The sequence below is a fragment of the Camponotus floridanus genome, unplaced genomic scaffold, assembly GCF_003227725.1.
Source record: "Camponotus floridanus strain SB8 unplaced genomic scaffold, Cflo_v7.5 scaffold4, whole genome shotgun sequence".
NCBI classification, from domain to species: domain Eukaryota; kingdom Metazoa; phylum Arthropoda; class Insecta; order Hymenoptera; family Formicidae; genus Camponotus; species Camponotus floridanus.
Genome location: NW_020229547.1, coordinates 3,294,858 through 3,319,036, shown reverse-complemented (window position 1 = coordinate 3,319,036; position 24,179 = coordinate 3,294,858). Strand labels below are relative to the sequence as shown.

Sequence of the window (24,179 nt, the reverse complement as noted above, 5' to 3'; positions counted from 1 at the left end):
TGTTATATTATTTCATGCACAATATCTAAAATTCTTTATTTTGAAAACAAATGTTTATAAACAAAATATAGTGCAATTTGTAAATATCTAGTGAATATGATATAGTTTGTGTATATATATATATATATATATATATATATATATATATATATATGCTTTTATAACAAATTATATATATTATTACATTATGTAAATTATATAAATTTACTAATTATATATACTAATATATTTACTAATTATATAATTTATATACGTGTATATAAATTACATAATATATAATTTATATTAATATATAAAATATATGTGTGTAACATATATATATGGTATATATATATATATATATATATATATATATATATATAACATATACAATAATTTATTATTATAACAAAATTGTAAATGTTTTTTTTAATATTTGAGATATTTATAAAAAATGATAAAAATAATGCGACAAGAAATATGTATCTATGTATTTTCAATTATTTGTTTCTTGACATGCAATTGAAATCGTTCGAATAATATTCAAGAATTGGAATGAATTGGAATAGCTTCGCATAGGAGTAATGGATTAATAATCAATAGGTGGAAATCCATCTGTATAAATTTGAAAAAAGTGATTTGTTTACTTATTACATAAATATTTCTAAAATGATTTATATAATTAAAATTCACACAGAATTATTAATCATGACAATTTTAATCATAACATTTTAATTAAAGAAATACATACATGTACATATGATACATAGTCTTGTATTTTTTTAGAATCCAAATGAATGGTTTATTTAAATCAGTGTCATAGATACTCTAACGTGTTACAAACTATTAAAAATTAAAGATGAATATGAAACTTCAAGAAAATATCTTTCATTCAAAGTAAATAATATAAAATTCTTTATATAATTATTCATACATAATATCAAATACTTTTTATATACTAAATGAAATTATTCAGTACTTATAATTAATGTCACTAAGGTATTTAATATTCACAATTAAACAAGCTGTGAATATATATTATGGGTATAAAGGATTTTTAATGTACAATCACAAAAACCGGAAAGACTTACAAGAATCTAAGTCATAGTATTTATGCACATATCTTGATTAATAAATTCATTTGTATGTTTTGAAACATATACATATATATTTGTATTATATTATTAATTGAGATATAATGCAATAATTGCAACTTAGACTCCTATAACTCTGCTTTCTCTGTGATTAAGTAAGTTGTGAGAAAGAAGGTGCAGATTAATAAAATTTCTATAACTATTTTAATTTTGCCTTCTATATATATATATATTATTTTGCAAATATAACGAATTATTTCTAAAAATATATGGTATATAATCAATAAATTCATAAGATAAATCCACAAAATGTTTTACCATCTCTCTCTATATATATTTTTACTATGACACTGTGTGAACTTATTAAGCGTTAATGCTGATAACATAATTGTACTACTAGGCGAATATGATGCTATCGTTTTTTACAATATGACATTATGTCTGAAAAATATGATTTAAAAAATGATGAAAATATGATGAAAAATATTCTTGATTATATAGTTAATCTATTTCTTTTTTCTCATTTAGAATTATAATAATGTCATGTTGAAAAATATTTGAAAACTTGAATTGCGAATTTTTCTTCCATGTTATTTATAAATTTCACACAAGCAACGTATAGCTTAGCAGAAGCTTTGAAGTAACAAAATCATTTTTATAATATAAATATATAATGTTATTTTTCTTGTAAATAGAAATTGAAGAAAGCGTTTCGCCTCTACTCATATAACTGACATTTTCAGAATGGTTTATTATTTAAAAGTAAGTTCACAGACAAAATTACTTATCATGAATTTCTCTCTTGAAGGTTATTAACGGATGATTCGAAGTTTGCAGAACGATTTCCAAAATTTTGCTTGGTGAAGACCAGTGCTCGTATCTTGTATGATAACGTCTTTGGTAACAACACTCATATTGTACTATCTCTTCATTTCTATCCAATTCCCATAAACAATAACGGCGAATGAAAATTACAATACAAATCACGCGAATACACCTGCTAGGTAGCTTCAGCTTTATGCGCTGATTCGATTATTTCCTTTAAACAGCGACCAAACTCTTCGATAATGAGACGTTGTGACGTCTCATCATCGAGCATGTTACGCTCTGCTTCGTCTGCTTGCGCCATTAAACATTGACATGTTATATCTACTACTTTGTCCGTTAAAAAATTGAATGGTTGTCTGTAACAAGCAAAAAATGCAAATATATATACATAACCGTAGAATTCGAATTATCAAATGTACAATGTTTTTATAATTTCTATTTTATAAAGTCAATAAAGGTCTCTAAATTGGTTCTAGAATATCGCTTTTTCTTAAATATGCGATTCGAAATTTTCTTTCTTTTCTATCTTAGTAAATATAAGAAACATGTAATCTTTGGAAATACGAAAATATCTTTCTTATTTCAATTACAGCCATTAAGAAATACACCTGAATTAAGTTTGATCGTCAAAAATCATCTTTGAATTATTTTTTAATTCTTTTTAGGTTCATATATATTCATATTCATATATTATTTTAGAGATTATTATCATGTCATTGATTGATAAGTAAAAAGTAAATATTTCAATAAAACTTATACATTATTAGTGTTCTAAACAATATTATCAATTTCAACAAAACTATAAATAAATAAATATATATATATATATATTATTTGGATCCTTAGCGATACTTCTGCTTTATTTTTATTATTTACGTTCAAAATTTATTTATCTATTTTAAGATTCCTGACTGCTTACATATCAGAAACAAAAATTATGTGATTTTTTCTTCGCATTACAGATTTAATTCCTTTTATGTTGCAATTCGATTATTTTAGGATAACAATATCATAATTAAATATTAATTAAATATAAGAATTGTTGCAATAAGAATTATATGCAGAATTTTAATTTAGTCATTAATGCCTAACTCGGCATGTTTTAATCTTAAATTTTTTAAAAGTTATAAAATTTATAAAGAAATCTCATTTCACAGTCATAATACAAACCTTGTACCGGTGTTAGATACAGCCGGAGGTCTAAAAGCCATCTCTGACAATTGTAGCTGTGCTTTGTTTAAACTAAGTTGAGTCGTTCTGACTTCGGTTGTTTCCGTTAAATCCTTTAAGGATTTTTTTTCCAGTATTGGATCTTCGATGTTGCGACAACCAATACACTTACAATTCGCTGAGCACGGAATTTTTGCCTGAAAAAGAAGGAAAAAATACAATGTTTTCTTATATATATTTAACAAACAAGTACATAACTATTCAAAAAACTATCAAAAATATTGTCATTAATATTTTTATTAAATAGCAATTATTAGACATATTATTTACATTAATCCGAAATAAAATATGAAAATGCAATTAAAAAATATGAGAATATAAACTATGTATTTTATCAAACAATGACAGATTAGAAAAAAACGCGTATAAACATAATTGTTGAACGACATGAATGATGTTAAAATACCTCGTAACATTCACAATAATTCTTAAGACAACCACTACGTTTGCAATTGCAACCTTTGTTGTGTCTCCTTATATCATCACCAGTCTCACGACCTTTTCCAATTTTAGGACGGAAGGCATTAGGATTGCGTTCAAGACAGGATTTAATCGCGCGTTGTCTCTCCTCCTCGTTTCCAAGATTGTTCGAGCAATTGTTGCAGTTGCACATATGACAAAACTCGCCATTCGCAAAACAATCGCAATAACTAAAACAAAGATATTATTAGCGTCGATTTTACTTAAAGAATATATTTATAGATTGAAAGAGTTTGATATAAAAGTTGTGTGTTTATTCTACTAACAATAATCTTTTTTATGGATATATTATTTCTTCATTAATTTTATAACATAGTTACTTCAATTAATATCTTGTTTTAATAATCTTTTCATAAGATAAATAATATATTTACGAATATTTTCAGAAAGATGCTTCAAACTGTCATGCTGATAACAAAGGAATGTAGTAAAATTCAAAGCCTACTATATATAAAAGATATTTAAGAATACGTCTACTTAAGCAAAAAAAAATCGTTTAAAATAAAAAATAATTTTTAAGACGGCTTGAGAAATTACAAAATCTTGATTCACATAGAATTTTTAAATATTTTGTGTAGAAATTTTTTGCTTAAAAAAAATGCTTACAGTTTAAGACACTGTGACTTAGTGCAATTGCAAGGTTTTCTTGGCCTGATACCATTCGGTTCGACAGTACTATAAGTCCCTCTTTGAGAATTCTTTCCATCAATCACGCATAGAGTTGTTGTAGAGCTTTGTGAACTTCCTAGAAGACCGGACGTTGTTTGGGACTTCAATTTTCCGTCATCTGTTGACTGCTTTGACAGAAGAAATATATTTTGCACATACACAAATTAGATACAAATTTTTAGAAAATTTTATAAATAAGAAAACGTATCTACACAAATATAATATATATAAATAAGATAAATTTATATATTATAATTTTTATAATAAAATAATATAAATTTATATAATTTATATTTTAGTAAATCAAAATAATACAATTTTATTTAATTACTAAAAATATTTTATAATTATTAGGAACAAAGACTATTGTTTAATATTTCTAAATCTTCTCTACAATATTTATATATAAAATCAAGCATATTTAAAATTAAAATAATATTTGCAATATTGGATTATCTATCAAATTCTTCAAATTTTCTCACATATCATTTGTGAGTCAATTATATTTTATGTGAAGATAAAATAATTGAATTAAAGAGACTTTTCTCTATTTTAAAAAGTCTCTTATGACTTTTATTTTTAAATTTATAGTATTATCAATTTTTTAATATTCTAATATTTAAATGTGTAGAATTACTTAATTTTGTACAATTTTGTACAAATGTAATAAAAGATTTAATTAACTAATTTAAAATGCAACATTTGATATACAAAAATGATTATATTAAGTAATGTTTGTGATAATTCCCGACATTCTCGTCTCAAAAAGCAAATTGGATAAAGAACAGAAACGAATGTATTGAACCTGTTGCTGAATATATTGAGCAGGAAGGACGACGATGTTCCCGACGCTCGGATTAGCCGACAGAACTGCCTGTCCTGACGCTAACTGACTCAATGCTGATGCTGGAATTGCTACCGCACTCTTCGACTGATTGCCAACAGCTGCCGCAGCAGCAGCCGCCGCAGGTATAAGTAGTTTTTGGCTGCCACTTGTCAACGTTGCTTTCGGTGCGACAGTTCTTAGAGATTGATTGCCAGTATTTAACGGCACAACCTAGATGAAAATAAAAAAAAATTCATGTGATATACTTTGTAATATACATTTTGAATACATTGTATAACATTTTATAATATATTGTTTCATGTATTGCCTTTTATATTAATTAAAATAAATTTCTAAAATTATTATATTTCTTATAAACAAAAATATATGCTTCAAGTGTACATGATAATTTTTTTCTCTCAAACCGTTTGTTCAAAATTAATATCCAATTCTCGTGTATACCTTTACAATCTGCTGTTGACTTCCTACTTTCTGACTGATACCTACAGTCTGAAGAGTCGTAGCAGGTTTTGATTTGCTTACAGTAACAACATTGGTAGTCCCTGTTGAAGTACTGACTAATCTTACATATTGCACCTAAGAAGCAACATAATATAAATGATACACATTCATGAATAAAGTTATCTATAAATAAAATGTAAAATAACATACGTGTCTTCCAGGCATCTGAATTTGATGGACTTGATTTGATCCAGTTACAATATTCTGGTTAGCAGGTATTCTAATTACTTGACCACTTCCAAGTACAGTGCCAGGTTTCAAAGAACTCTAAAAAATGATTTCTTTTAATAATTTAAAATTTCATTCATAATTTATTTTAAGATATACATATCATAATATGCATCTTATAAATCAATAAGTTATAATTATTGATTATTGCCAAAATTAAAACAATGATATTAAGAGAGTTTTTGTTTATCTTCTTGAAAAAATCCAAGCCAAGCTGTTAAGACCAATATAAGTTTTCAGACATAAATGTCCATGTACAAAATATATCTCATATTCAGCTTACTCTTTGTAAGGTTCAGAGTTTTATACAGTTAGTTGCCAAAATTGAGCTGATAAGGATCAAGATTAAAACTACTTCCATCCATAAAAAATAATTATATGTGTATTTTAAAGATCTTATAGCATGAATATCGATGTCCAATAACTCGTATCCTTAATAATAATATTGCTTTAAAATACATTTGAAAAATACTTAATCTATTTTTGACATAATTACTTCCAAAATGGATATCAGAACTGAAATTAAATTTATTGATTATAATTTCAAACAATCTTTCAAACCTGTCTGATGATGACTTTCTGTGGACTTTGCTGCACGGACGACTTAGATGAAATAAATGTGGATTGCTGATTCGAGGATTTGGCCTGAATATTCGTAATTGGTGCAGGTAGGATTTTGGTCGGCATTGACTTTGCAGTATTGGTAGGTACTATGGTCACCTTAGATTGTTGCGATGTCGAGGTTTGTAATAGCTTATTCAATATCATACCCTTTGAAAAGATAAATGTAACATAACATAACCGCATGTTAAATATTTTTTTAAGTTATATTGTATAGTGCAAAAATTTATAACACACCTGCTTTTGCGAGGATGATGGTAAAATGTGTTGCACTTTATTGGTAGAGAGTATACCCATTTGTTGGGCCTGTGCTAACGTTATAGTTTTCGTCGGGCTTGTTATACCATAACTAGAAGAGCTATTATTGAGGAATTTGATTCCTGAGCTCGACTGATTTTCACTTTGGGAACTTGTAATGAGAACTTGATGAGTACCAGGCTGCGGCTGATTTCCTGTCAATATCATTTTTGTGTATACCTGCAAGATTAATCAAAAGATAATTTATCTTCAGATTTCGCGAGATTTTTATCATTAAAAAAGATATTTGTTGTCTAACGATATTTTTATTCATAAAGATCACAAATTTTACACAATATCTTACATTGCGTCCTTGTTGGACATTTTGTGTTGCTCGTTTCAACGTTGGCTGCGTTATCTTAAGATTTTGCATGTTACTAATTGTGATGTTTCCTGAGGCACTAGTTGTCGCGATAGATTTAGCAGGCTGAGTTGACCTTAGTTGAACGACGCTTCCATCCGCGGACTTGCCGGTTATGAGAGTCTGAGCTAAGGACTGCAACTGTTCGGCCGAAGCTGTTGGCGGATGTGATATCTTCAGTATTTGGCTAGTGCCTTGTCCGCTTGCAGGTGACACTATCATAATTGATTGACTTTGCGTAGCTTGAATACTTGGTTTTACCTGAAGATAAGCTAACATGAGCAGAGTGTAGATCGCACTCTAATAATATGCTACGATGGCGAAATTTATTACCTGGACAGCCGACGCGGGTACTCTTTGCAGTGTGGGCTTCGTTTGAAATACGACATTCTGGTTGCTCTGATTGGCCGTCGAGTAAACGTGTTCAGCCTGCACTTGCTCAGAGATCTCGGTCATCTCCACATCAGGTACTATCGTTTCAGTCTCAACGTTCCGCTCGATTATTATCCGGTCGTCGGCCGCTGTCATAACTTCGTCCGCGTTCATGCATTCAAGTTCTGCTTGAATATTCGCGAAGGCATCGAAGTCATTTGATGTGTACTGCTCGCTATTATGGGACAAGCTTAGTGCGCTGAGATCATTGTCTCCTAGAGTACGCGAGTCCAAAGCTATAGGTTCCACCAAGGCCCTCGCATTCTGTCCCTTATTAGTGGACATGACGATGATCCCTGATTGAAATAATAAAAATATTAAGTCCAAGTCAAATTTTGTAAATTTTATTTACCTAACATCAAGTTTTAATTATTTTCTTCTATAAATTATTGCAAATTGTGGGAAGCATATGTGGTTATATATACATGTTAGACAAGTTACAATAATACAGATATATTTCTTCAATTCATAAAATTAGCTTAACAAAGTTTTATCTTAACAAAATTTTAACAAAGATATCTGTGACATTTAACGAAGAAGATGAAATATGAATAGTAATGTAATTAGAATAACAAATTTATTTTCATTTAATTTTAAATATATATTATTCAAATATAAATTGTAACATTAAAAATAAACAGTATCAAAGTGCAAAAATAATCTTACAATAAATACAATAAAATGAAAGAGAAAAATAATGAAAATTTTATTGTTATAGAACTAATGCAAATATAGAAAAAAAGTATAAATATAATTAAATTATAATTCAAAAGTAATCTCTCTGTGTGTACACACTTATATACCAACTTGCAATAGCACAAAATAAAATCCCATATCAAATTCAAATATTTATCTATTCTTCACGTACAACTTTTTGTTTATTTATAAATATATATGAAAAACATAATCAACATAAGCTAAGCATACAAACTGTCAAGCGCGTACGATCTCAATGATTGTTTCTATCACTTGTATTCCAATTTTTTTTCAACTTATCTCTCTTTCTCTCTCTCATTGAAATAATTTCCAATTGTATAAAATTTCGAGAGAGAAACGCACTTTAAAGTTGACAGTCGTCTTTCGAAAAGTCGCGGGAACGAAAAGTCACTCGTCGAACGAAGCTCGAACGAGAAGGACAAAGTGGATTCGAAAGCAGGATTCGAATTTGCGTAATAAAAGAAAAAAAAAGCAAAACGAGAGTTCGAAGCGCGAAGTCCCGCTTCGAACATCAGCGCCATTTACAACAAGGCGGAACGCGCCATTTTTACGGAGCGAATTTTCAAGCGCACTCGAGCGGACTCGAACTCGCGAGCAGCGAGTCGCGCGCGACTCGCTGCTCGCGAGTTCGAGGAACAGGATGATCGTCCGGGGGGATCGGCGTCGATGATCAAGAGCGGGATAATAAACGCGAAACATAACCTCAAAGCCTTCGAGTCGGGGAGCGAGTGAGTAGGTGATAAACGGGCCTCGAGGGTCGGCGCACGGGTCCACGGGAACCCGCGGCTTTCCCTCCTTCTCGATCTCCCTTGGAGTCTGGCCGAGTTCTACGGGGGCGGGCAGGGAGGAGGACGCAGGGTAAGGACCGCGAATTATTTGGCTCGTCTAGCGTACATACCTGCGCGTTCCTTCGATAGCTCGAATTGTTCAAAATCACGCGCTCACCATTGCTGGCCCACAGTGCACCGCACTGTCGCGATCCGAAAATTGCGCCGAGAAACGCGACGAGAGGGCTCCCACCGCGCGCAGAACGACGCGTGCCTTTCGTGGAATTCGCGAGCAGTGCTCGCGTATCGTATGGCACGGGTGAGCGTTATCGCAAGCGTGACGCGGGTTTGTTGATCGCGCACTTTGCGGATCGCGAAAGTGACATTTCTCGCGCTTACGCGGGCGAAGATTGAACCCGAGTCGAAGACTGAGCCCGACAGCGAGATGGGAAACCTGCCCTTGGGTTCGTGACGGCTACCGTGGCGCTATCCAGCGGAGAATCAAAAAAACGCGGGAACTCTGTTTAAATCATTTTCATTATTTAATTATACCTTCAACGAGAGAGAGAGAGAGAGAGAGAGAGAGAGAGAGAGAGAGAATAAACGTAATCAAAGATCGTTATTTTTATTTCGGTTTTTATTTTTTGCTTTATATGGTATATATATTCTAATAATTTAACTTCCTTTCGTTTGACTGATAATAATGATATTAATTATTTAGAAATAATTATGTATTAAAAATAAAAAGAATAAAAATTAATTTTCAAGTACTCATACTCTAATTATAATTCAATAGAAATAAATTCTATACTTAGAACATATGTACTTGAAAATTAATTCTTATTCTTTTTACTGTTTGATACTTTTTATTTTTATTTTTCATTGTTTAATTCATTTCATAATTAATTTTTCTGTATCAGCATTTATAAAAAAGAAAACTTTTCGAAACTTTGAAAACTTTTTATTTAATAATCAATTGCGTGACATTTATATATATCTACCTGTCTTTTCTTGCTGGAAAGTTTCCAAATTTATTAAAGATGACAATTGGCTACCAAATAGAGAATTTCCAGAATTCTGATGAAAACTCTAGAATTCCCTATGCGATAGCCAATCGTTTGACAAACATGTATATTACTGTAATCTCATTGGATTATCCTCGAGCAATAATTTTTAGCAGTAGTTTCGACTATTCTAGAGTAATCTCTGTTCAAAGAAAGTTCCTATGGTATAGAGTTGTTTCTGAAAAAGCCGATAAGCTCTCTTTCTAACTGTTAAAGTTCATGACAGTATGCGTGGATAATACAATTGTAGATTGAATAATTCAATGTTTCGCCGAACTCTCAACGTATTATTATTATATTGATATATATCTTGCGTAAACTGCGTAATTCCTCGTCTTACTACGTCCCATAGGAAGGTGATCCAACAGAGGAGAAGAAAAAAGAAGGGAAGGCATATTCGCCAGCTTTTTCTTCACGATGGACTCCATTCCGAGGACGCATAAAGGTTTCATATCTACCACACATTTTCTCTGATTAATTTCTTCTAATTTGTTGATACGCACTGATAAGTACAATTTAAAGATATAAATATTTATATACGTATAAATATATGTATATAAATGTATATAAAAGACTATTAATTTAACCTCTATTATATATCAACATCAGGTTATTTATCATACTCATCATTTAACATACTTCAGAATAATTATATACAAAGTGATTTGGAAGATTTAAAGAATAAGGAATGTGGGAATATGGTAGGTTTCATTAAAAGAATAAATTTTTATCAAGAAATATCTTCTCTTTAACAATCCTACTTGATTTTTATCTTTTTGTTTTTATTTTATTTGATAGATTTAATTTAATTTATTTATTTATTTACTTGTTTTATTTAAAGGACAGATATTATATGTAATGTCATGTTCAATCAAGGATGCATAGTTCTTTAAGGATGCGTTGCAGGATGCATGGGTTTGTTAAAAAAAATAAAATGAAAATAATTAATGAAACCTACCCTTTCCAGAAGTTTGTTCCTTAGATTTTAAAACATTGTGTGTATAAGTAATGGTATTTTTTAATCAATTATGATAATTAATACGTTAAAATTATATTGAAAATAAATAATGATACTTATTAGTCAATTAATAGAATTATTAGAATTAATATGTTAAATATTTAGGATATCTTTATTTTTAATTATATAATTTGTGCATATCAATAATAAATATACTTTTTTCTCTCAGTTATATTAGTTATAATTGGCTACTATATACACACACACACATACACATATGTGTGTGTGTGTGTGTGTATACATATGTACTTTTATATGTGTGTGTGTGTGTGTGTGTGTGTGTGTGTGTGTGTGTGTGTGTATATCTGAATTTTTGTACAGTGTAATAATTTCATATATTTCATTTGTATTTTATATATTGTAGATATTGAAGCACAGATAAGAGAGATACAATCGAAAAAGAAGGAGCTTTTAAATACAACATCTGAGAAAGAACAGGTTGCTTTGGGAAAGACTGGATTTTATGATCAAGACATCTATGATGATAATAAATTTGATGGCTATGTTACATCGATTGCAACCAACGATGAAATTGAAGTATTGTTGATTGAAACTTTACAATATATTTTTACAATATTTATAACATTTATTAAAAGACTTATTTACTAATATTTTTATATTCACTTTATAAAATAAAGATTTTTAAAAAAATTTAAAGATTAGGTCAGAAAAATATAGTACAATTAATTATAAAGTACAATTTTTTTATTTAATATAGTGATATATATGTATGTATGTGTACATACGTATATATCACGTGTATATATATATATATATATATATATATATATATATATATATATAAAAATCTTGAAATTGATACAAATTTATTTTGTATGGAATAGGATTATGATCCATTTGCGGACAAACGACTACCCACCGTAGCAGATAGAGAGGAGAAAGATTATGATCCATTTGCGGACAGACGACGACCTACTATAGCTGATAGAGAAGATGAATACAGGCAAAAAAGACGTAGAATGATTATCTCTCCTGAACGTGTTGATCCATTTGCTGAAGGTTAGTAGAATTTTTTTTATAATTTGTAACTAAACAATAAATATTAAATGATTGTAAATTAGTTCGACAATTATATATTACATTAAATATCTATACATTAAATATCTATACACAATTATTTAGCATATTCAATCAACTTAATTACAACATTGATATGACTTCTTTTATTTTAATTATAGGTGGTAAGACACCTGACATTGGTTCTAGAACATATACTGAGATTATGCGAGAACAAATGCTCAAAGGTGAAGAGACAGAGGTATGTTAAAATTCAAATATTTTTTGCATATACAATACATATAAAAAGAAAATTTAAAGAATATTAAAAATAAATATATAATCAGTAAAACTTTTATGTTTATATTTTGTATTTTTATATTTTCTTGTAGCTAAGAAAAAGATTAGTAGAAAAGGCTAAAGAAGGTACTCTAAAAGCCAATGGCGAACCTAAACCAGCTCCCAAAAAGAGAGGCCGTTGGGATCAGACAGATGATACTCCAGTGCAGAAAAAGTTATCTGGTACTTCAGCAACACCCACATCTTGGGATAATGCAGATGTATGTTTATCATATTATCTTTATGTTATTTTAATTCTTTTATTCAAATCTTTAACTTTCTTTAATTGAATTTAATATGAAAAAAATCTCTTAAAATTTGATTAGTTTAAATCAATATTATAAAATAAAATTTTTCCCCTTTTTATTATAATTTTTTATTTTATAATTGTTGTAATAGGTGACGCCAGCTGCTGTTAGATGGGATGAAACTCCAGGCCATGGTAAAGGAGCAGAAACTCCTGGAGCTACTCCAGGAGTGAGTACAAGAATGTGGGACGCTACTCCTGCGCATGCAACGCCAGGAGCTGCGACTCCAGGAAGAGAAACGCCTTCTCATGAAAAAACAGTAACGAGTCGAAGAAATCGTTGGGATGAAACTCCAAAAACTGAAAGAGGTTGTTATACAATTTTAAATTATTATTAATGCTAATTGTTGTTTGCTGTACAAGTAATTATTTATTGATTATATATGTATTAGTTATTTTTCTTAAGTAGTGACATAATTTATATATGATTGTTTAAATCTTATATTGTAGAAACTCCCGGACATAACAGCGGTTGGGCAGAAACTCCGAGAACTGATCGTGTTGCTGGGGACTTAATACAAGAGACTCCAACACCTTCGGCGAGCAAACGAAGAAGTCGATGGGACGAGACGCCGTCGAATCAAACGCCAGGCTCGATGACGCCGCAAACTCCAGCAACACCTCTAACAACACCTCATCAGACAACGATATTGACTCCAAGTGCTACCACACCGACGGGACCCAAGGCAATGGGTCTGGCTACTCCAACTCCAGGACATTTAATGTCCATGACACCTGAACAATTGCAGGCTTACCGTTGGGAACGCGAGATAGATGAGCGAAATAGACCTCTCTCGGATGATGAGTTGGATGCACTGTTTCCACCTGGGTACAAGATCTTGCAACCTCCGGCAGGTAAGATACACAAGATACAGAAAATATTTCCATTTTATGTGCACTATGGCTTGATATTCTGAAAATATAAATTACATAGTTTTTAAAATATTAAAGGATCAGAAATCTTAAAAACAAACATTCACAAATAATTTCTACTTTATATGGTCAATTATTTTATTGATTGATCAGTTAAATGATAATTAGTTAATTAATATTTTCATGCACATGCAATTAAATAACAAGTAATTCTTGTATATTTAATTATATTATAAAATTGGAAGAGATAACTTATTGTTTACATTTTAAAAATCCAAAGAATAAAAATAAAATGTAAAACACAATACATAAATATTCAAATTAACATTTTAACATTTTACAAGTTATATGAAGAATTATATTTTTTCTCTTTCTAAACTAAAGATCTTTAAATCTTTACTATTAAATGAGAATAATTTTATATAAAGAATATATATTCATTAAATACATCAATTAAAAATTAAATAAATACTAGTTTAAAATCTTTAAAGATGTATATAAAGATGTATATACTTTAAAGATGTATAAAAGATGTATTAAAGATGTATATACTTTTTAAAATTTTTAAAGATATATATTCAGAATCTAATAAAAATTTATAAAGTTTATCAAAAGTTTTTGAATAGAAATTATTAGTAAAAAAAAATTTTGCACTTTAACATTTTATGTTTGATTTTATATGTCATGCATAATCACTATGTGTTTTTTCAGGATATATACCTATTCGTACACCTGCTAGAAAACTCACGGCGACACCCACGCCCATCGCTGGTACACCTCAAGGTTTCTTCATTCAAACGGAAGACAAAAGCGCCAAGTACATAGATAATCAGCCGAAGGGTAATTTACCATTCATGAAACCGGAAGATGCGCAGTATTTTGATAAGTTGCTAGTTGATGTGGACGAAGAAACGCTGAGTCCTGAAGAACAAAAAGAAAGAAAAATTATGAAATTGCTTTTGAAAATTAAAAACGGAACTCCACCGATGCGCAAAGCTGCGTTACGACAAATTACTGACAAAGCGAGGGAATTTGGCGCCGGACCACTCTTTAATCAAATTCTCCCTCTTCTCATGTCACCGACTCTTGAAGATCAAGAACGTCATCTTTTGGTCAAAGTCATCGATCGCATTCTGTATAAACTCGACGATTTAGTACGGCCGTATGTACACAAGGTAATTATTTTAGGTATAATTTTGCATTATAAATCAATTTTTTGTTTTATTTTCAATTTTTTGTTTAATTACTGCATTATCAATATTTAGATTCTGGTCGTCATCGAGCCTCTATTGATCGACGAGGATTATTATGCTCGTGTCGAAGGCAGAGAGATTATTTCTAATTTGGCAAAAGCCGCAGGACTGGCTACAATGATCTCCACAATGAGACCAGATATCGATAACATCGATGAATACGTTCGTAATACAACAGCAAGAGCATTCGCTGTTGTAGCATCCGCTCTCGGAATCCCTTCACTTCTTCCATTCTTAAAAGCTGTTTGTCGCAGCAAAAAATCCTGGCAAGCGCGACATACTGGTATCAAGATCGTGCAACAAATAGCTATATTGATGGGTTGTGCCATTTTGCCACATTTGAAAAGCTTGGTGGAAATTATAGAGCATGGTATGTAAATAAATTAACAGTTACATAATTTTATCATTAAATTAACTTCTTTTTCTAGTCTTAATTTTCTTTTTTCTCTTAAGTTATATATATCATCTTTTTAACAAATAACCGCAACACGAAATATTACAGGTTTGGTGGACGAGCAGCAAAAAGTACGAACAATTACTGCGTTAGCCATCGCCGCACTGGCTGAAGCAGCAACACCTTATGGTATCGAAAGTTTTGACTCTGTGCTAAAACCTCTTTGGAAGGGTATTCGTACGCACAGAGGAAAAGGATTAGCAGCGTTCCTAAAAGCTATCGGTTATCTCATCCCTCTTATGGATGCGGAGTATGCGAACTATTATACTAGGGAAGTAATGTTAATTCTTATACGTGAATTTCAATCTCCTGATGAAGAAATGAAGAAAATTGTGTTGAAGGTAAACAAATTATTTTATTTATCGTGAAAATGATCTCTCAGTTTTCGCATATAAGTTTATATATATATATACATATATTATATGATTTAATTACATTGTACTTTTATATATATATATATACTACTTTTATATATATTTAAAATAGGTAGTCAAACAATGCTGTGCAACTGATGGTGTAGAAGCTCAATATATAAAGGATGAAATTTTGCCTCACTTCTTTAAACACTTTTGGAATCATCGTATGGCACTAGATCGTAGAAATTACAGACAGGTAAATATAAAATGAATAAATCATTGAAAAATTTTCTTTTGTAATTCTAAAGAGAAATTAATGAATTACTAATAACAAAATAAAAATAAAATTGTAGCTTGTGGATACAACAGTAGAAATAGCCAACAAAGTGGGCGCATCAGAAATTATTAATAGAGTAGTAGATGACTTAAAGGACGAAAATGAACAATATAGAAAAATGGTGATGGAAACCATTGAAAAAATAATGGGCAACTTAGGAGCGGCGGATGTCGATTCTCGTCTAGAGGAACAGCTTATTGATGGAATTTTATACGCCTTTCAGGAGCAAACAACCGAGGTTTGTTGATCCTATATTTTTAAATTATATTTAAAAAAAGAACAGATAATTAAAACAAGCTTTATTTATAGGACGTTGTTATGCTGAACGGTTTCGGTACAATTGTGAACACATTGGGTAAAAGAGTGAAGGCGTATCTTCCACAGATATGTGGTACAATATTGTGGAGATTGAATAACAAATCTGCAAAAGTCAGACAACAAGCTGCAGATCTTATTTCGCGCATCGCAGTGGTTATGAAGACCTGTCAAGAGGTAAGAAATTTATAGTGGACAATATGTTTTGATTTTATTATTTATAAATTTAGAATAAACGAAATATATATATATGCGATATTTCTAGGAAAAACTTATGGGACATCTGGGAGTCGTTCTGTATGAATATTTAGGCGAAGAATATCCAGAAGTATTAGGTAGCATTTTAGGAGCGTTAAAAGCTATCGTTAATGTTATAGGAATGACGAAGATGACACCACCTATCAAAGATTTGTTACCAAGGCTTACACCCATCCTGAAAAACAGACATGAAAAGGTAAAAACTCATGTACACCTTGGGCTATTTACTATTTCATATAAAACGTATTGTTAAATGATATAAATTTCAATATTATAAAAATTCTATCTTATCTTAAATATACGTGATATGAGTTTAATATATTACTTTGCCATAGGTACAAGAAAATTGTATTGATCTTGTGGGTAGAATCGCAGATCGAGGTCCCGAGTATGTTTCCGCGCGAGAATGGATGAGAATATGTTTCGAATTGTTGGAATTATTGAAGGCACATAAGAAAGCTATTAGAAGAGCTACGGTGAACACTTTTGGTTATATCGCGAAAGCTATTGGGTAAGTTAAAAATAATTCAATACTGTTTATACATATAAATGTATATATTTATATAATATAGTATTTTCTTTCTTCTCGAACAGGCCGCACGATGTCTTAGCGACACTTTTAAACAATTTAAAAGTACAGGAACGTCAAAATCGTGTTTGTACCACAGTTGCTATTGCCATAGTTGCTGAAACTTGTAGTCCGTTCACAGTATTACCGGCATTAATGAACGAGTATAGGGTACCTGAGTTAAATGTACAGAACGGAGTGTTGAAATCCTTGTCGTTCTTATTCGAATATATTGGGGAGATGGGTAAAGATTACATTTATGCTGTCAGCCCATTGCTAGAAGATGCGCTTATGGACAGGTAAGAGTTAATGTTAAAATAATATATTAATTTTATTGTTTATAATATATTTTATTCTTTTATCGATTTTTCTTTATACATATTTGCTTGGATTTAATTTTGTAAGTTATTTCTGATCTTTCTCTTATCCTTTTCAGAGACTTGGTACACAGACAGACAGCTTGTGCTGCTATTAAACATATGGCATTAGGTGTATACGGATTTGGATGTGAAGATGCGTTGATACATTTATTGAATCATGTGTGGCCCAATGTTTTCGAGACTTCGCCGCATTTAGTCCAGGCGTTCATGGATGCTGTGGATGGATTACGTGTCGCGCTTGGACCAATCAAAATTTTGCAATACACATTACAAGTATGTAATTATAATTGCGTGCTCGCGTATTTATATATTAGTAATTTTTTTATCTTGGCAAATATTAAAAATATATACATTACTCACAAGTGTTTGTTTTTTGTTACAGGGTTTATTCCATCCAGCCCGTAAAGTTCGTGACGTTTATTGGAAGATATATAATTCTCTTTACATTGGCGGACAGGATGCTCTTGTAGCTGGTTATCCTCGTATCATGAATGATCCAAAGAACCAATACATAAGATATGAATTAGATTATGTATTATAATAAACAACATTCATATAATAGTTGCGAGAAACACAATGAATTACATAATAATTTATATTGACTACACTCCTATATAATAAGAATAATTTTATTGGAGACAAATTTGTGAAAATCATTCTAAAATTAAAACCTGATGTATAGAGAGAGTTTCTCATTTCAGGATATTGAATTGTATTTAATGAATCAATTAGGTGCATCATTGATTAAATGTTGACGAATTAAATTATATTTATAATATGGGTAAAAATTTACTACTTTATAATGTAGATAAACATTTAATGATTCTGTCATATATGTCCGAATGTATAAATTGATATACTTTTTTTATATTTTTCTTTATAAAGTAAAAGTTGATATATTATAAAAATGTGTTGTTATATAAGAAAATTAGTTTGTTTAATTAGTTTAGTTTTTATATTTTTCATTTCTGTATCAGAGCATTTGATCTCTTTTTAAATTCTAAATTTTTGAAAAATTCTCTATATTTATTATATCTCGAAAACTTTAATAATAAAATTAAAAACTAAAATAAAAATTTGCTTTTCTAATGTATTACATTTTACTTTTTGTTTGTAACTCTTTGATTTATAATATTGTATTCTTAAAAAAAACAATTTTTTGATGCTTATTATGTAACAAATATTGTTATTTATCACAACACAATGATAATTTTATATTTTTATTCACATATAATGATATAATTATTCACATAAATGTTATTTAATAAAAATTTTATGTATATATATATATGTGTAAAATAATACAGTTAAAATAATTACAGTTCGATACCCCTAACTTTTAACAATTGTAACTAATTATTGATAATATTTAGTGTTTAGTGTTGTTATATATATTTAGTGTTGTTATATATATTTAGTGTTGTTGGCCTGATTTTGACGTTTAATAGTTGTTAATTTAATTATTATTAGCAAAATTAATGTGACGTTACAGAATAATTTTAAATTTTTGTTTCAATTATGTTTTAAATCGATAGAAAACCGATTGTTAGTCGATTGTTAAATATATTTTCAAGAATGATTGTTGGATTATTTAGTAATTATAACAAAATATTACAAAATAATAACAAAATTATAACAAAATTTTCAATAGCGCACATACTGCGCATGTGCAACTATGCCATGTATGTACGTCTGGACTTGGCTTTAAACGTCAGTGTGACAAAACTTTTATAGTTTAGACGTTTCGCTGAAAAACTGCCTTGACGATTCCAAATTTGCGCCTTGACATCATTCGCTTCTCGCGTCATCGTTACTCTCGTAAGGGTGTGGCGTAGGCAAATTGCAAAATCTGTAACACAACCATAGAGTTCCACGTTCATTTTCATAAAAGGCCATGTTACATTCGCCGAGATCGGATTGGCTATCTTGATTTAAAATCTGACAAGAATATGGATGTAACAATTGTACCACAATCATACGCGTATAATCCTTCGGATATTATCTGTCTTCATTAATTAGTTAATAGTAAGTAAATCCTTTTTTGTTAAAAATATTAAATTCGTAAATACACTTTACGTTAATTATAGAATGCAGAACATTAGTATCTCAAAAAAGTAATTTCAATTATATTTTTTACATAACATTAAACATTTGTGTTTGAATTAATTAAAATGCATTATGAGGTAAATACGCATTAAAGATAATAAATACAAGCAAGAGAATTAAATTTAAATAAATATATATAAATATATAATTAGTTATAATAAAGATGTTATAATGAAGAAATTGAATATTAATATAATGTGTTAATTTACATTATTCTTAATTGAATTTTTATTTTTTAACAATTTCATAATTATTAATTCTTAATTATGTTCCAATAATATAAATTTGTTTACAGCATTGTTAACAGAACTTTGTTAAGTGCAAGTGAATAAAAAAAAAGTAGAAATATTTCTTAATGTTTAAACATATAATCGTGTTCTTCTATTAAAATATGCCAGGGTAAGTAGTATCTCTTTGAGGAATATATAATGAAAAAATTGTTCGAGTTAATATATAATATTCAGTTTCTATTGTTTAATTACTAATAAGTATTTATATATGTATGCAGGGTTACAGAAATGTCATTGGATCATATGTTTTGCTCTCGCTGCAGAGAAGGTTTTGTAGCACATGAAAAGATTGTGAACTCAAATGGCGAATTGTGGCATCCACAATGTTTCGTGTAAATATATATATATGTATTTTTTATTTACCTTTTCTATTTTTGTAAATATTGCACTTGGGGAAGTTTTTCTTTTTACAAAATTTTATTTTTCTATTTTTCAAGTACTTTAATCATTGGTTTCTCTGTTATTTTTCACACTACACAAAATTATAGATTATACCATTTATTTTATGAATTGAATCTCATGAGGTTATTTTGACAGATGCGCACAGTGCTTTCGGCCATTTCCAGATGGAATCTTTTATGAGTTTGAAGGATACAAATACTGTGAACATGACTTTCATGTTCTATTTGCCCCATGCTGTGGCAAATGTGGTAAGCTAATCTTAAAGATTTGCACTCAATATAAGTATTTCTTTATGCTATGATAATCATATAAAAGTTTGTAATGTATTTAAATATACTCAAACTATTACTTACTCAAACTATTGTTTTTGTGCTAGGTGAGTTTGTTATTGGCCGTGTGATTAAAGCGATGAATTCAAACTGGCATCCACAATGTTTCCGCTGTGAAGAGTGTAATGGTGAATTGGCGGATGCAGGCTTTATCAAATGTCAAGGCAGAGCGTTATGTCATACATGCAATGCTAGAGTGAAAGCCGGCGTGCTCGGGAAACACATATGCCATCAATGCCAGTATGTTTTGTTATTTATTTTTGCATAAAAGTTTGATTTAATAAAAAGAAACATCCGAAAAATTTTCAAAAATAAAATTTAAAGAAAAAAAAAATTATTATTATCAGTATTATTTTCTACAATTTCTAGTGGAGTGATTGATGATAAACCTTTACGTTTCCGTGGCGAATTATATCATCCATATCACTTTAATTGTACAACTTGTGGTATAGAACTTAATTCTGAAGCCAGAGAAGTTCGTTCTCGACCTGGATATGCTGCCAATGAAATGGTAAGATTATGTGGATTGAATCGAAATCACTAAAGTAAAAAGATTTTTATAAAAAATATATACCTAAATTTATATGTGCAAGAATGCGAATAAAAAATAATTTTAATCATAATTATGCCAAAAAGTTTGACAATAAATTTTAAATAGTCTATAATTACATGTACGAAGACATCTTTTATCAATAAACATTTTCATAGTCTAATATATTAACACACAACTTTATCTTATTTAGAACGAATTGTATTGCTTAAGATGTCATGATAAAATGGGAATTCCAATTTGCGGCGCCTGTCGGCGTCCCATTGAAGAGCGCGTAGTAACTGCACTTGGTAAACATTGGCACGTAGAACATTTCGTATGTGCAAAATGCGAGAAACCCTTCCTAGGTCATCGTCATTATGAAAAGAAGGGTCTCGCATACTGCGAGACTCATTATCATCAATTATTTGGGAATCTTTGCTTTGTCTGCAATCAAGTTATTTCTGGAGATGGTATGTGTATAATAGAAAATGCTACATATTAAAAATTAAATAATCCAAATACAATGAATGGAAACTTCATTGGAAAAGATCAATCTTATTTACATGATATAAACGGAAACTATTTTATTTTTTTGGACTTTTATTTTCTTTTTACTCTCTTTAGAGATTTTTTAAATATATATATATATATTTTTTTTTTGTAATAATGTATAATATTTCTCTTCTATTAATATATTGAACTTCTACAATTCTTAAAATTTCTTCAATAAAGTTACATTGAACTGCCAAAAGCGTGAAATTATATAAATTTTCTTTTTGCAATTTTTTTGTGAATATTAACAATTTTAATCTAATGCAATATCTTTTTCAGTTTTTACAGCATTGAACAAAGCATGGTGTGTCCATCATTTTGCGTGTGCATTCTGCGATCAGAAGATGAATCAGAAGACAAAGTTCTTCGAATTCGATTTAAAACCCGCATGCAAAAAGTGCTATGACAAATTTCCGCAAGAATTGAAGAAGCGAATGCGACGTATGTATGATCTGAATCCTAAAAGAATTCCACCAGTTTAAATGGTCCAATTTCTCTGAATCTACAAGTATCGATCAAATAGTAGAAATGGTGTCCGACTTCTCTGAATGTTTAAGGATCAATCAAATATTCTTTGTTTACAGTGCCTTAAAACATACTGCCTAATATATTAACATAAAAAAATATATTAAATCTTTTATATTGCATTGTAAGAGCTATATGAAATGTATCAAAGCTATTCTATTATTCTACTACAAATATTTGAACATAGGATTGCTGTAATTTTTAATGCAATTTATACAATTGAGAAGCTATTGTTCTAATATTCTTTTCTAATTTGATATCTATAAAAAAAGTGTGCAATAGTTTTGAAACATTTTATATAACCAATCGAGGCACAATGCTAATAATTTATATTTTAAATGTACAACAAATAAGCAGATATTTTTAATTATATTGTATAATATACACAATTTGTATATATATAGCTCATTATTTAAATATTTTTAAACTTATTTGTATTATTGTTGTATTTAATATTAAGTGTCCATACACAAATTCTGATATCTAAAAATAATAGCCTTTATATATATATATACACATATACAAACAAGAGATACAGAGTTGTATTTTATCAATGAAAAAAGAAAAAAATGCACACTGAAAAAAAAACGGAAGTAAATTTTTACCTCTATTAAAATAGCATGATTTATTTTTAATAAAAGTTTATTTTTCTCGTTTTTCTCTCTTTCGACATTTTTTTTCTTCGGGAAAATCTCAACATACGTAAATTTAACGTATGATTAATGTTAAATGTCTTAAAAGTATGATTAGTATTCTAAGATTAACGCTGCGTTTAGCGCTAAATGTAGTCAATTGATCTTGAACTTTAACGCGGTATAATCGATTCGGCTATATATATACATAGTTCGATGACGTCAAAAGCAAGGGAGAAATCTACAGAAATTCCCGAGATGACCTACGTTTTTATAAAAGCACATAGTCACATGAAAAAAAAATATTTAAAAAAATAATACTAAAAATTATGAAATAAAATGACAATATATATATATATATATATATATATATATATATATATATATAAAATCTTCTGTACATATAATTGATAAAATTCTATTTTGAAACCATAATCGGATAGCCGCATTTCGTGCTAAACGCTGTCGATGTAAATAGGACCATGCTACTTTATTGTTGCGATGAAGCGGGCCTTCAACGGGTGAAAATATAAATCATGAAAAAGAAAAATCTTTATAAGGCAATTCCAATAATAAAAATAATAATATAATACAATTGTTTCTAATCTTTTACAATGCGCACAGCAGTCGCTTTTATCGCATTTTTTTATTCTTTTGTTTTTGTTAAGAAATTTTCTCTGAATTCGTATATATAAAAAAGTCTCGATTCGAATCGGCGGCCGTTTCACTCGGCGAAAGCCTCGAACGCTATTCTTTTTCTTTCTTTTCTTTTTACACATACATACACGCATACAGACATACAAATGTACATGTACACATACACACGCGCATTCTCTGCTTCTGCCGTTTTTTTAAATATATATATATATATATATATATATATATATATATATATATATAATGTATATATGTATATATTTTTTTTACAAATTTGTCACTTCATTACGCACAGCAAGGCAGCGGCTTGAAATCCTTGTGATTACGATTTCAAGATTGAGAACATTATCGGCAACACTTTCTCACGAGCGTTTCTCCTTGCTTTAATTAGATATCGATATATTACATGTTTGCGTATGAAAATGTCAAATTTTTTAATTTCCTGTGCTTCTAAGAACCTTTCAAATTTTTGTATTTTACAATTAATTTTTAGTATTTTACATTTTTTAAATTCCGCGATATTACTAATTGTTCGATTTTCAGAATAATTTCCAATTTCTGTTA

General features: G+C 29.4%; 3 protein-coding genes across 6 annotated transcripts; 2 read left to right on the top strand and 1 right to left on the bottom strand.

The window, feature by feature from the left end:
- Positions 1-1,957: 1,957 nt before the first annotated feature.
- On the bottom strand, positions 1,958-9,444 carry LOC105250266 (protein lin-54 homolog). 3 transcript variants are annotated; one of them, XM_011256264.3, is made up of 12 exons: positions 9,183-9,444; positions 7,469-7,863; positions 7,079-7,396; positions 6,715-6,954; positions 6,418-6,627; positions 5,779-5,895; positions 5,569-5,703; positions 5,086-5,337; positions 4,218-4,408; positions 3,538-3,781; positions 3,072-3,268; positions 1,958-2,257 (listed from the first exon to the last, which is right to left on the bottom strand). In XM_011256264.3, exons 2-12 carry the CDS (start codon positions 7,850-7,852, stop codon positions 2,074-2,076), a joined length of 2,472 nt encoding a protein of 823 aa, XP_011254566.1. In that variant the 5' UTR covers positions 7,853-7,863; positions 9,183-9,444; the 3' UTR covers positions 1,958-2,073. The 3 variants fall into 3 exon arrangements, 2 of the variants coding, with proteins under 2 accessions (XP_011254566.1, XP_011254568.1); XM_011256266.3 differs by having other exon boundaries at positions 4,218-4,405; positions 9,183-9,443; XR_003123201.1 differs by having other exon boundaries at positions 2,071-2,257; positions 3,591-3,781.
- An 891-nt stretch (positions 9,445-10,335) lies between these two features.
- LOC105250265 (splicing factor 3B subunit 1) lies at positions 10,336-18,428 on the top strand. 2 transcript variants are annotated; one of them, XM_020027243.2, is made up of 18 exons: positions 10,336-10,560; positions 11,498-11,670; positions 12,036-12,153; positions 12,333-12,412; positions 12,543-12,710; positions 12,889-13,105; positions 13,247-13,651; positions 14,381-14,844; positions 14,935-15,292; positions 15,425-15,717; positions 15,863-15,988; positions 16,086-16,307; positions 16,379-16,561; positions 16,650-16,838; positions 16,978-17,153; positions 17,237-17,509; positions 17,647-17,863; positions 17,973-18,428. In XM_020027243.2, exons 1-18 carry the CDS (start codon positions 10,533-10,535, stop codon positions 18,129-18,131), a joined length of 3,849 nt encoding a protein of 1,282 aa, XP_019882802.1. In that variant the 5' UTR covers positions 10,336-10,532; the 3' UTR covers positions 18,132-18,428. The 2 variants fall into 2 exon arrangements, with proteins under 2 accessions (XP_019882802.1, XP_011254565.1); XM_011256263.3 differs by having other exon boundaries at positions 11,979-12,153.
- An 851-nt stretch (positions 18,429-19,279) lies between these two features.
- On the top strand, positions 19,280-22,597 carry LOC105250264 (LIM and senescent cell antigen-like-containing domain protein 1). The gene is made up of 8 exons (XM_011256262.3): positions 19,280-19,615; positions 19,992-20,095; positions 20,205-20,318; positions 20,524-20,636; positions 20,765-20,957; positions 21,087-21,228; positions 21,461-21,719; positions 22,081-22,597. The coding sequence occupies exons 2-8, from the start codon at positions 20,088-20,090 to the stop codon at positions 22,281-22,283; spliced, it is 1,032 nt and encodes a 343-aa protein (XP_011254564.1). The 5' UTR covers positions 19,280-19,615; positions 19,992-20,087; the 3' UTR covers positions 22,284-22,597.
- Positions 22,598-24,179: the final 1,582 nt, after the last annotated feature.